The 14,929-nt window shown below is 41.0% G+C and overlaps 1 protein-coding gene across 1 annotated transcript; it reads left to right on the plus strand.

Moving 5' to 3' along the window:
• Positions 1-549: 549 nt before the first annotated feature.
• Positions 550-11,949, plus strand: LOC124169139 (neuralized-like protein 4). The gene is made up of 7 exons (XM_046547643.1): positions 550-707; positions 819-911; positions 1,305-1,638; positions 2,413-2,530; positions 4,292-4,462; positions 5,107-5,197; positions 11,593-11,949. Exons 3-7 carry the CDS (start codon positions 1,350-1,352, stop codon positions 11,749-11,751), a joined length of 828 nt encoding a protein of 275 aa, XP_046403599.1. The 5' UTR covers positions 550-707; positions 819-911; positions 1,305-1,349; the 3' UTR covers positions 11,752-11,949.
• The last annotated feature ends 2,980 nt before the right edge of the window (positions 11,950-14,929 follow it).

Consider the following 14,929-nt stretch of genomic DNA (forward strand, 5'->3'; position numbering starts at 1 on the left):
AATTTAAAAGAATAATGTATCGCGGATTCAACGGATGTATGCATCTGTATTTTATTTTTGGAAAAAAATATAGGGTAAATGTTATAAATAAAAATGTAATTAAAGCATTTAAATCCTCAAATGGAGGGTCAGTTCAAAAAGGTTTAGTAATTACGTTTTTGTAATAATTTATAAAAAATATACAAAAATTCTTTTAAGATCAGGGGTCGGAAATCTTTCCGTACTCGCGAGCCCAATTTTCAAAGTTACAGACGTAAAAAATTGTGTTTTAACGGTATATTTGCTAAAAAAAAACTGCTAACTTTGAGAAAATAAACGTGTTTCGCACGCATCATCAACAGATGAAATCATCAAAAAACTGAAATTTACATGCGGACTATCATCATTAAAACAACTCTGATTAGTTACATAAATTTATCGCGAAGCCGAAATAATAAACTGAACTGATAGGGTCACCCAAGTTCATCAAAGCAATAAAATCTTAAAGTGCTTCGTAGAGTGACGACGCAATGGAATTTTTTCACTGCCAGTTAAACGAGAAATCTCCTCGCAGTTGACTCATAGGAGTAAAACCAATAGCACTGTCGTTTCCACATCCACACCAAGTGTTTCTTTATCTTTCTTCATTTCTCCAATGCCACGCATTCTCGGTCTTCCCTGCGGTCGTTTTTCATTTTCGGTTTTCCTTTCCATACCTTGCTGATCACGTACGTTTCTTCTGCACAAATTTCCCATTTCCCAATTACCTATAATTACTCCTACATTGCCTGGTTCCTTAAATAGTTTTATTAGTTCTTTATCCTTTCTTGTTTTCCTAGTGATATCTTCCTGAATTTGCTCATACATACACAGCTTTAAAACGGCATAATTTTTTTTCTTGGACAGCACTGTGAGAGTCCATAAATATCTACGTACGTATCTAGTATAGATCCATTAAGTGTATATTATATATATTATAAGTATATATATATTATAAGTGTATATACCGCATTAAATAATCTCATTTTTGTCTTTCTGGGGAGTGTGTTGCTTATAAACTACCCATTAAGGCTACAGTATATTCTTTCTGTTGGTAATATTTTTCGTTAATTTTTATGTCGTCCTTATTACTTTAAGTGATTTTTAAAGCTAGATGTTTAAATTGATCTACCGTTCACAATATGAATGATAGTAGTAATAGGAAATTCCCATTGCCTTCGTGTCTATCAAACTTTGTGCACTAGGTCTTGTTTGTGCTAATTTGTAATATAACATCAATTTCTTTCTGTGATGTAAGGGATTTTGATTTTTCTTCATTTCGAAAGCGATATTAGTTCTGTTGGTTTCCCACCGTCAATAAGCACCGGAAGATGGTGAACCGGTTTATCCTATTGGCACTCATTGGATTGCAATTGCTACTGGTGCTATCATCGGGAGCTGTATCTGAAGGAGATTGTCCTAAGGCCGTCAGGAGCCAAAATGTCCTTAAAGTCACGTACGATCGAAAGCTGAATGAATCTGACGGCCAATGGATGACAATATTTTCTGCACGGAGGATAGACACGATCAACACTACGGCGGATCTTAAGATGGAGGCCACGCAGAGCGCCGTGGAATGCGGTGGGAAACACGAAATACAAGTGGAGATCATCGTGAAAGGTAACTTGAAGGCTACATGCTTAGGTTTGTGAAAAGGAGAGTTATAGTTTTATTCGTACCTTTATGAAACCTTCTCCTTCACCTTATTCACTAAGTGACTCTCGTGAAATTAGATGTTGATGTTAATAAACATTGGTCAAACTTAATATACAGGGTGTTTAAGGAGGAATCTATAATACTTCATGAGGTGGTTTTGGTGACAATTTTTATCATTTTTGTTCCTAAACATGGGGTCGTAACTCCTTAGTTACTGAGATATGGAAATGCAAACATATTTTAAGCCTAACCTTAGAACTTAATTAAACGATCTACAATACTATCGCTCAATCTCACCCGTTTTGAGGTTAATTGTTTCAGACAATTATTATCTCACATTTTCATCCAACCTTAATTATTTAATGTCCTTAAAATCCAGAGTATTACATGAAATGTCGAAAATGCTGGATGACCAAGAAAAACTAAAGAAAACTGTTTTCATGGTAACTGAAAAATGGATCCAAAATAAGTGCGTTCCCATAACTCAGTAACTAAGGAGTTGCGACCCCATGTTTATGGACACAAAATATCTACAAATATCTCTCCTAACATCTCCTGAAGTATTGCATATTCCTCCAGAAACATTCAGTATTTTATTGTCGAACACTTATGGATACCTAACTCATTTTATATTTAGAATTTCGCGATTTAGAAGTCTAGTGTCAGTGGAGACTGGGCTGCCGGGATGCTCCCCTTTCGTACTTATTCCGACTCTAACGTTTCCGATATTGTCCACAGATGTTCAAGGAAGTAATCCTATTCTGAAAGCGAGTCAGGAAGATAAACTGCGTTTTTATCATCGCCACGCTTCAAATGTCGTGATATTCAACGGTGGACGGTCACTGCAGAGGATTAAGTGAGTAATGAAGTGGTAAAAGGAGGCATTTTTGGAGTCGGGTACTGCGGACTCATTGATATTGTCGTTAAAACTAAGTGTTAGAAAATGGTATGTGCCTCTTGAGTAGAATCCTCTAGCTCTAAACGTCGGGAATTTTAAATTTTTAACGCACATACCGTTGTGGATGTATTCACTAATATTGTCGTCAAAACTCGCGTGTTAGAAAGTGATATGTGGTCATACGGTAAACTCATTCGGCTTGAGAAATTTGGCAATTTAATTTTTTTTAACGCATAAGCTGTAAGCGAAATTTTGGGGATGTTAAATTCTTGTCAAAAACTTTGCACGCCCAATTTTTTTCTCAAAATTTAGCGATCAAGTGATAATTCTTCAAGTATATTGAAGTTATAATTTACGTCTACATACCTGTACTACCTCGCAAGTCGCCTCAATAGGCATGTTAACATCCAAAAGTAAAATTTACATGTGATTACCCATACAAGAATATATCTGATTTGATCAAAAGAACATCAATGGAAAACTAAAGCCAATATTTTTCAAATGAATTAATCTCTCAACGTGGTAGCGATCATGAAAAGTAAAAGAAAGAAAAATTGTAAAGTAATACTTTCAAAGTTTTAGGGATGAAGAGAGTTCCAGAAGAATGGTAAATGCTTTGAGCACTATGCACTGTCTTTCGGAAAAATAGTATCGTGCAGTTGAAAACAAAATTCAAAACCTCCTTTTTCGAACTAAATTCTTTCAATAGGGTGGTCTCCTATTTTTTTATAGCCTAAATCGAAAGATTACTCCTGCAGTAAGTACTTCACGCTTTTAGATTTTTAAATGACGATATCTATTTTTCACGATTAAATGAAAAGAGAAATTTTCAAGCGCGCGAAAACGCGACGGCCAAGTATGAATGCTGGGAGAAGCCCGTGTGACGTCATTCCTGCTTCAGCTGCCTCCGTGTGAGGCCACCTTGGTGCGAGGCTATGAGTGACGCTACGATGCAGGCTGCTAGCAGGTAGCAGAGTATGCTGCTATCAGGTGGCGCTTGGCTTAAATAAGGATTATTAATACCCTCTCAAACGAAGGAAACTTTCCGACCATAGGCAATTTTAATAAGTGTTTATTAAGAGATGTTTCCCTGAGCTCTGTGCCTCATGCATGCATTGTTAATTTCAGATTATGTTAAACTCCTATCTACTCGTATAGCGTCTAGGTCCCTGTGACGTCACGTGGAGTGGCGTCGCATGCGCGCCAATCTGGCTTTTTTCAAATGAGGATAAAATTGACCCTAGCCATTCGTCGAAACCGGTATTTCTAAAACCAAATAATTTGTATATTATGAATACACTAATGGTGGGTAACGAATCGCAATCAATGCCCTTCGTTTTCTTTGACGAAGGAAACTACCCAATCTACTACAGAAATCCAGGTCAAAACTTTTCTTTGCATCTACCCTAATGAACTAAAAATTTCTTTGCATGCGATAGAAGGAGGTAATCATTTAAGAATAACATATTTTTATTCAATATGTAGTTAATACTCGGAGGAAAGAGAATTTGGTGGGACTTTCATTCGTAAAGCATGAAAAGAAGTGTGTGGTATTCCAATTTTTAGATTTTTTTCATTTTCGGATCTAATTCTCATTATAGAATAATCCTTCAATTTCGTTTATTAATATTTTTACGATTTTCCTGGCCAGTGCCAGTGCGATTTCATTGTGAAAGTCCTCTGTGATTCAATGAAGCTATATATTCTGCTTCTTTACAGCCTACAAAAACTCGACAACGCTGCAGCCTTCACGCACAGACCTCTGAAGGATAACGAAATGTTCGAAGTGAGACTTGATAAGAAATATTCTGATGTAAGTCACAGTCCAGGAATTGGTGTAATGGCCCACTCACCAGATGACGTGGCAATACCTGGGTCAATGCTTGAGAGGTAAAAAATCAAATACATTTACTTCTTTGTAGATGGTAAACACCTGGTTACCCGATAAATTAACTTATAATAACGCTTGAGTTAAAGTCTAAATGTATAAATGCGTGAATGAACACGAAAATGCACCGTGTAAACATCCAACTTGTGCGAACGCAAGAACAGAAAATAGAACCTTGTTCTTATTTGGTTTATGCATTCGTACACGTTCCGTTCCAGTCCACCAATATCGTTTATGCATTCACTCATCAACTCACTCGTGTTAATGTATCGTGTAACCTTGAGGCCTTAAGAATGAGACTACTTTTCTATGGTGGTTGCCTACAGTGGAAATTTTTTGTCGATTCCCACGCAAAAAAAACTATAAATTAATCAATAAATTTCGTGAAATTTATATTATCATTTGTTTTTACGGAAATGGCCGTGGCCCTCTGCCATAAGTAATATCTGAAGTAAATTTTACGAAATTTATGAATATTACAAGTTACTTTCAGGAGTCTAATTATAACTAAGGATAATTAATAGCTCCTGAAACATTATCCATCAACTTAATTTCTGCCATAAGTTAAACCCAACTTAAGAAGAAATTGGGTACTATAACATTCTATCTAGCATTAAATTGAATCAAATTTTTTCCCATTCAATAGTACTTCTACTTGGATGTATCACCGGAGGGACATTCACAGTGCTGGAAAAGTCGTGAGCAAAAATTATGGGGTAAACTCCTTTGAGATAGAGGTATGTACTTATAATTCCTTAACCTTTTGATTCATATAAGGTAATTCAAAGCGTACAGGAACAGCAGAGCTTCAATTATCTGTTCTCCTGATGGGGAAAGCCCAAAAAAATAATTGAACAACTACTGAGTTTTGCTTCAATTGTTTAATTAGAATGTAAAATACACACGCAAGGTAGGTCTGACCCAGTCGGCTGGTCCCTAGCTTAGGGGGCCCCCATCTATCATGAAGCGTATGTGAAAGGTGTAAAAAAAGACTTATATTAATTGAACCCGGTCGCAGTCAAAAGGCCCGCTCCTAAAATCCACAGCGACAAAAGACCCGAGATAAAATACCTGGAACAAAATCCCCGCGGCGAGTAAACTACCGAGACAAAATCCCCGCAGTGACAAAACGCACGAGACAAAATCCTCGTGGTATCAAAACGCTCGGAGACAAAATCCCCGCGGTGACAAAACGCCCGAAACAGAATCCCCGCGGCGACAAAAAGGCCCGAGACAAAATCCCCGTGGCGACAAAACGCCCGAAACAGAATCCCCGCGGTGACAAAACGCCCGATACAAAATCCCCGCGGTGAAAAAACGCCCGAGACAAAATCCCCGTGGCGACAAAACGCCCGAGACAGAATCCCCGAGGCGACAAAACGCCCGGAGACAAAATCCCCTCAGTGACAAAATGCCCGAGACAATCCCCGCGGCGAAAAAAAGGCCCGAGACAAAATCCCCGTGGCGAAAAAACGCCCGAAAAAGAATCCCCGTGGCGACAAAACGCCCGAGACAAAATCCCTGCGGTGACAAAACGCCCGGAGACAAAATCCCCGTGGCGACAAAACGCCCGAAACAGAATCCCCGCGGCGACAAAACGCCCGAGACACAATCCCCGCGGTGACAAAACGCCCGAGACAAAATCCCTGCGGTGATAAAACGCCCGGAGACAAAATCCCCGTGGTGACAAAACGCCCGTAACAGAATCCCCGCGGCGACAAAACGCCCGAGACACAATCCCCGCGGTGACAAAACGCCCGAGACAGAATCCCCGCGGCGACAAAACGCCCGAAACAGAATCCCCGCGGCGACAAAACGCCCGAGACACAATCCCCGCGGTGAAAAAACGCCCGAGACAAAATCCCCGCGGCGACAAAACGCCCGAAACAGAATCCCCGCGGCGACAAAACGCCCGAGACACAATCCCCGCGGTGACAAAACGCCCGAGACAAAATCCCTGCGGTGATAAAACGCCCGGAGACAAAATCCCCGTGGCGACAAAACGCCCGTAACAGAATCCCCGCGGCGACAAAACGCCCGAGACACAATCCCCGCGGTGACAAAACGCCCGAGACAGAATCCCCGCGGCGACAAAACGCCCGAAACACAATCCCCGCGGTGACAAAACGCCCGAGACAAAATCCCCGCGGCGACAAAACGCCCGAGACAAAATCCCCGCGGCGACAAAACGCCCAAGACAAAATCCCCTCAGTGACAAAACGCCCGAGACACAATCCCCGCGGTGACAAAACGCCCGAGACAAAATCCCTGCGGTGATAAAACGCCCGGAGACAAAATCCCCGTGGTGACAAAACGCCCGTAACAGAATCCCCGCGGCGACAAAACGCCCGAGACACAATCCCCGCGGTGACAAAACGCCCGAGACAGAATCCCCGCGGCGACAAAACGCCCGAAACAGAATCCCCGCGGCGACAAAACGCCCGAGACACAATCCCCGCGGTGAAAAAACGCCCGAGACAAAATCCCCGCGGCGACAAAACGCCCGAAACAGAATCCCCGCGGCGACAAAACGCCCGAGACACAATCCCCGCGGTGACAAAACGCCCGAGACAAAATCCCTGCGGTGATAAAACGCCCGGAGACAAAATCCCCGTGGCGACAAAACGCCCGTAACAGAATCCCCGCGGCGACAAAACGCCCGAGACACAATCCCCGCGGTGACAAAACGCCCGAGACAGAATCCCCGCGGCGACAAAACGCCCGAAACACAATCCCCGCGGTGACAAAACGCCCGAGACAAAATCCCCGCGGCGACAAAACGCCCGAGACAAAATCCCCGCGGCGACAAAACGCCCAAGACAAAATCCCCTCAGTGACAAAACGCCCGAGACAGAATCCCCGCGGCGACAAAACGCCCCAGACAAAATCCCCGCGGCGACAATACGCCCGAGACAAAATCCCCGCGGTGACAAAACGCCCGAGACAAAATCCCCATGGCGACAAAAAGGCCCGAGATTAAATCCCCGTGGCGACAAAACGCCCGAGACAGAATCCCCATGGCAACAAAATCCCCGTGGCGACAAAACGCCCGAGACAGAATCCCCATGGCAACAAAATCCCCGTGGCGACAAAACGCCCGAGACACAATCCCCGCGGTGACAAAACGCCCGAGACAGAATCCCCGCGGCGACAAAACGCCCGAAACACAATCCCCGCGGTGACAAAACGCCCGAGACAAAATCCCCGCGGCGACAAAACGCCCGAGACAAAATCCCCGCGGCGACAAAACGCCCAAGACAAAATCCCCTCAGTGACAAAACGCCCGAGACAGAATCCCCGCGGCGACAAAACGCCCCAGACAAAATCCCCGCGGCGACAATACGCCCGAGACAAAATCCCCGCGGTGACAAAACGCCCGAGACAAAATCCCCATGGCGACAAAAAGGCCCGAGATTAAATCCCCGTGGCGACAAAACGCCCGAGACAGAATCCCCATGGCAACAAAATCCCCGTGGCGACAAAACGCCCGAGACAGAATCCCCATGGCAACAAAATCCCCGTGGCGACAAAACGCCCGAGACACAATCCCCGCGGTGACAAAACGCCCGAGACAGAATCCCCGCGGCGACAAAACGCCCGAAACACAATCCCCGCGGTGACAAAACGCCCGAGACAAAATCCCCGCGGCGACAAAACGCCCGAGACAAAATCCCCGCGGCGACAAAACGCCCAAGACAAAATCCCCTCAGTGACAAAACGCCCGAGACAGAATCCCCGCGGCGACAAAACGCCCCAGACAAAATCCCCGCGGCGACAATACGCCCGAGACAAAATCCCCGCGGTGACAAAACGCCCGAGACAAAATCCCCATGGCGACAAAAAGGCCCGAGATTAAATCCCCGTGGCGACAAAACGCCCGAGACAGAATCCCCATGGCAACAAAATCCCCGTGGCGACAAAACGCCCGGGACAGAATCCTCGCGGCAACAAAACGCCATAAACAAAATCCCTGCGGTGATAAAACACACGAGAAAAAATTCCTGCGGCGACAAAACGCCCGAGACTAAATCCCCGTGGCGATTTTGTTGCCGATTTTGTCGAGGGGATTTTGTCGCCGGGCCTTATGTCCTGAGGGGATTTTGTCGCCCGGCCTTATGTCCTCAGGGGGTTTTGTCGCCGGGCTTCAGGGTTTTTTTCGCCGGGCAGGGGATTTTGTCGTCGGGCCTTATGTCGGCGATCGTTTTGTCGCCGGGGATTCTGCGCCGGGCCTTATATCGGTAACCCAATTGAACCAAAGTGTTACTTGCAATTATATGTTTCTACGTTGTTATTAGCTGCTTTATTTACAACATACTGAGGGTAAAAATATTATATAAAAACAAATGAAGATAAAAGAAATCCGAGGGCTTTCTTTGAAAGGGTTATTCGAAAAGTTTATTTTAGATTTCAGCGCTGTTTTAAGGAAAAAAATCATCAAATATAAAATAGAACCCTAAAACACATTTAAATTTTATAAGCTGTAAAATGCTCACTTTTCTTGGTATTATTCCCACGAAATTGAAATTTTCGTTAACATTTATCTAGTTTTTCAGAGCCGGAATAGTGTCAAAATCTATTTCCGGGAATGCAATTTCCTAAATGATTCCAGGGGTGGACCTCCACATGAACGAAGCCCCTATCATGGGAAATGGGTTTAGGATATCTCCTTGAAAATTAAAAGAGAGCTCATGCAAGTGCTGTCTGCTGTGTGCACACTTGCACAAGAAAGATATTGGTGATAAATTCAAAGTGTGAAAATTAATTCTACAGGGGAAAAATCATTTTCTTCAACCAAGAGTTGAACCCAGATCTCCTGAATTTTTGCAAATTTTTTAACCACTTGAACTACTAAGACATTGTGTTTTGGCACTTAGATAGCTCTAGAGAACAAGGTGGCATCTACTGCCAGACATACAATGCCAAATGGCAGCATGTTTGTGGGCATACTGCCATACTCCTGAGGTAAAAGCCAGAAATTAGAATGCTTGGGTATTCACCATGGACATTACGCAAGAAAATAACCACATATTAGCCAGTGGCAAGCAGCCTTTATAACATGCGTACATCCGAGCCTTGGTAGTTCAAGTGGTAGAACACTTCACGCAAATTCGGGATATCTTGGTTATGAATCCTGGTCTAAGCAGATGATTTTTCCCTCTCTGAAATTTTCACACTTTGCACATTGCACTTGCAAGTGACTCCATAAAGATATGCCACTGTCAATTCCACAGGTATTTCCTTGAATATAACCATGATAGTATTCTTAGCAATTTTTATTTTGGCATCAGTATCATAATCTCTACAGTCTCCGGCTCAACTTTGTGGAAGTTCATTATAACAAGTGAAAAGAAAAGTAATATTATATTAATGTGACAAATTTCAATTGAATATATGGTAATTCAATTGAATTTCCATATATTCAATTGAAATTTGTCTCTTTACAATTGAATGGAATTTAATATTTCCAATAGGGTATGTACTTATCCACCAATTTATTCTCGCAGTACAACTAGTTTCGATGCAGCGGCATCATTAGCGGGTACTAAGGTTACAAGCTTAAAATACGTATTCAGTGGGAGAGGAAGAAATACATCTTTTTCATGATAAATAAGGACATATTTTATGCTTGTAACCTTAATACCGGATGATGATGCTGCTGCATCTAAACTATAGTTGCACCGTGAGAATAAATTGATGGATAAGTACATAGTTTTCTTTTCATTTGTTATCAGTATCATACTTTACTCATTTTTTGTTTCTGCCCCATTGGCAAAGGAGGATAGGAGGAATGGAAAAGGAAAAGGGTAAGGCAAAGGGAGTACAGGGGAGAGTTTGGGGGGAATGATTCACTAAGCGATTGATGGATATTCTACGAGGCATGTCCAGAAAGGAAGAGTACCGTTGGGTTCTTGTGCTGCTGGATTTTTTTCCAATAGATGGCACTCTGAGTAGTGTTTGGGATAGTCTCTGAACACAACAGTAAGGGATACAGAAAAAACTCGAGGGGAGGGACGTGCAAAAGATATTTTGAGCTGCCCATACTTTTATCGTAATGAGAAATAATCAAGTTACATGCAAAATTTAAGGGAGTTTTTTTTTTAAACTGATTATATGCAAATACAAAACAATTCTATCTTATCATATACAAAAGCTACAAATAATTTTCTGCAATGTTCGGCAAATCGGGTAGCCTGCAAGGGGGGTTGCGTGCCCCCTCCACCCCCCCATACGTACCCGCAACGGGAACACAACAGTGGGCACCGGTGACCTGGTGACCTTCATTAGTATCAAAACTCACGTCTTAGTGGCCGCTTCTGTGAAGTATGTTGGTAAGAAATCCCCCCGAAAGTGCTTGCAGTTGTAACGTTCATTGTTGCAGAAGGAATTTTTGCATTGGTTTGGTTGGGACATATTAAACCACCCTACTCACTACCCTGGCTTGGCACCTTCAGATGTTCATCTTTTCACCTTCCCGAAAGCTCACGTGGGTAGGAAAAAATTTCAACTGATGACAAGGTGAATCTGGAGATGTAATAAGTGAATGAAGGACAAATGCTAGAAGAGTTCTATGAGGAGGGTATCAAAACACTTGCACCATGGCTTAAAATTAGCATTGAATGGCAGCCGACTACATGGAAAAATAAATCATATGCATACCTTCAATATCATGTAATTAAAAATAAATAAATTTCTTTTGTTTTCAATAGAAAAATTGGATATTTTTACTTTCTGGACATTCCTCACATGGATGGTCAATTGAACGACAGATAATTGAGGCTTTTGTGAATTTGTGACATACGTAACCTTAGAATTTAAGAGGGTTTCTGCCCAAAATTCATAAACTTGTGGGGAGTTTATGGCAATAGTTATTGTGGCAGAGTTCTAAGTTTTCCAATATTGCAATTTTTTTAAATTGTATCAAATTAAATACCAAAATTTTAATCACTCCATTTACATTGTCTGCAAGTAAGCCTGTCTAGGTCAGCAGTGATAAGCAAAGGAAGAGAGGCTATGACTGAAAATAAATCTTTGGTGAACCTATTGAGATAAATATGGGTATAACTTCAAGAAGTATGCACCTATTCTTCAGGTTGGGTAATATTGAATTTTTATTGATTTTCTTTGTCATCAGGTTGGTGATACCGTAGGCGTTATGAAAAGGGACAATGGAAGTGTTCATTTCTTTGTCAAAGGGATTGACCAAGGCCCTGCTCTCACCAATGCTCCATCTATATTGTATGGAATCTATGAAGTCAGAGGAATGTCTGCCAAGGCTACAATTGTGAACTGATTTGAAACTTCAGGGCATCTATAGCTATAGTAGACTATAGTGGCAGAAAAATGTTCACCATTGACCACTATCATCAGCACCTTTCATCCTCCTCCTCGTATCATGACACAGTGGGGCAGCGAGGAGGGTTTTGGAGGATAAAACCTCCTCCCCCCCCCCCAGAACTCAGAGAAATTTTAAAATGCAATCCATTTTACATAATTGGATAAATATTAATCACAGAATAGAGTAAGGATTAATAAAATATCCCTCAGAAAGCCGTAAAACTCACAATTTTGAACCATTTATCTTAAAAATTTTCTGGGGGAAGGCTGCCAAACCTTCCGTATTCAATACTCCCCTGCATAAGTTGCTTCTAAAACCCTCCCTAGCCTTAATTCCCAGCTGTGTTCCTGTCATGACATTACCAGATTTGTTCCTAATCCCGGAAATGTAATGGAAATTTCACATCACTTATAAAGATTTGTCTATTCTATAACGGTAAACTATAATATATTTTACCTATAATGAATTTGCAGGTTCTTAATTTTTCATGAATTTTCCCACTCAGCCTTGCTGATTGCATCCCAAATTATATAGTATATCCTCGTCCCATGTCTCAACCCTATCATCCCTTCAAACCTCTCCCTTCCAACCTTATCAAATGAAGGAAATTTTCCGACCTTAGGCAATTTTAATAGGTGATTATTAAGAGATGTTTCCCTGAGCTCTGTGCCTCATGCATGCATTGGTAATCTCAGACAATGTAAAACTCCTATCTACTCGTACAGAAACTAGGTCCTTGTGACGTCACGTAGAGTGGCATCGCATGGGCACCAATCTGGCCTTTTCAAATGAGGGCATGGGATGTCCTGGAATGAGTTGTATAGGAAAGTTTATAAAGGATATAAAAGTGATGAAATATGTTGCTATGAACAGTCTACTGTGTAGTAGAGATGTATGGAGAGCTGTGTTAAACCAATCTTAGGATTGTTGTCTTATGATGATGATGAAAGTATACTTACAGGAAGCATTTTACAAGTAACTCCAGTCTTTCCTCCCTTCTGCATTCAATTTGCTTCTGATATTTACAATAAAACCTATTCCCTTTCATTCTATCCTTTAGACTCAACATACTTCCACCTCTTTCCTCACTTTACATTCTTCCCTCATTTAGTTTACACCATTCCTCCATTTACTCGCTACATTCAAACTATCAATTTCCCCTAATGGAAATATTCAACTTAAGTGTTCAATTAAAATTTGGCACTTTTTCAATAGAAAAAAATTCAATGTCAAATTTTTACTTCTACGATTAAATTTTTTCCAATTTTTCTCTGATTTTTTTTTTCAATTTTGGCTCTTTTTCAGTTGAATAAAAATTTTAATAGAAAAATTTCCAAATTTCAATCGAACACCAATTGAAAAATATTCAATTGAAATGCATGTGTAGTTTTTCATTTGAAAATTGAATTTCAACTAAAATTTTTTCAACGAATTTTTCAGTTGAAAATATATATTCATCTAATGTGGTGAATTTCTAAGGTAGGATACGCTTAAAATCATAGGTGGATCAAGGGGGGGGGGCAACAGGGTTATGTGCCCCCCCCCCAGATCCTTAAAAAATATGCAACATTTTTAATACAGTCCCATTATCATTGCGCTCATTTTGTATTACGAGGTATTCTTATGCCTTCCCCCCCCCAGAAGAAATCCTGGATACGGCCTTGCTTATGCCCCCCCCCCCAGAAAGAAATCCTGGATCTGCCACTGCTTAAAATCTCAATTTCATGAATTCTGGCATCTTAAGAAATAATTTATGTAAACATCCTTCAAATCTCCCCTAAATGTTTCTTCTCCTCACATGCCATGACCAGCATCTTTTAATTTCTTTTTCTTACTATCCATTCCACTTTATACATTCTCCTCCATACCCACAAATAGCGAATACCTACCTCAATAACTTTTTTCTCAACCTCTTTCCTCAATGTCCACATTTCCACACCATAATGGACAATGCTCCATGGAAGGCTTAGTACACATTAGAGGCAAGACTTGGTACTGCTACCGAAAAAGGGACAAAACATAATGATATGCATATTAAGAGCACAAAGGGAATGATTATTCCCACTTGAGAAAGAGATCACACAAGAGATTCTTGTCAGATGCCCATCATCCAACACGAGTGCTTACTATGGCATCAAATCTTTTCTAAAATTTTACTGGGCATTTGTTAAATTAAAAATAAACCCAAAAAGCCAAAGAAATCAAGAGTGAATTGGGAAAGTTAGATTTCACAACAAAAATGACATACTTGAGCAATTGATGGCTGAAGCAAGAAATAATGAAATGAAAAATGTGACTGCTATAAGATAATGAAAGTTGCAAATACAGTATTATTGAAGAACTGAATCCATTCAAAGGATAGTCAAGGAAGAAAATCAAAATTGTTTATTGAGGTCAGATATGGATTTCATTGGCCACTATGGAATAGTGATATTGCAAACTCAAATAATAAACACCCATTGAAAGCCATAAAAATGCCAAAGACACACTCTGTAATAGCAACAAATGAATTTCTTTTTCTCATTTCCTAAACAATTCTAGTTGATCATGTATTCCTGTGATGGAGAGAGGTCTACTTCAGTGTGGCATTGCAAGGGGGGAGGTGCAGAGGGTCCGGACCCCCCGGAAATATAAAAACACAATTTCCTTCCTTCATAAAAGAAAATAAAATATGTATGGTAAAATCATGAATTCACAAAAGATTCCATGACAAATGAAGTTTTTTCGATTATGAAAGGTGTTGAAATTAGTTTAAATCCTCTACTTAGTAACCTGTTTTTTCAAAAATTTTCCACCTTGGTTTTGGACCTCCGGAACGAAATTCCTGGCCACCACATTGGTCTGCTAGCTTGCCTTCTGGTTTCTCAGGAACTGAAACTATGTATTAGGAGGTTAAGTATACCTACGCTGAGACTCAAGAGGGGCTCAGTAGTGACTCGAACCCATGACAGCAGGTGTCTAATCCCAGTCAACGTAATATGTTAGGGGCAATCTATTTGCGATTATGTGATGTATGTGATCTTTTTACCACTCTCATAGCCCATCAGCTTCTTTATGTTTATGATAATTTTGATGCTCTTGAATGATTTTGAAAATGGCCAGCAAAATAATATGTGGCTTATTTTGTTTTGAA

The sequence above is a fragment of the Ischnura elegans genome, chromosome 12 (assembly GCF_921293095.1).
Source record: "Ischnura elegans chromosome 12, ioIscEleg1.1, whole genome shotgun sequence".
Taxonomy (NCBI): domain Eukaryota; kingdom Metazoa; phylum Arthropoda; class Insecta; order Odonata; family Coenagrionidae; genus Ischnura; species Ischnura elegans.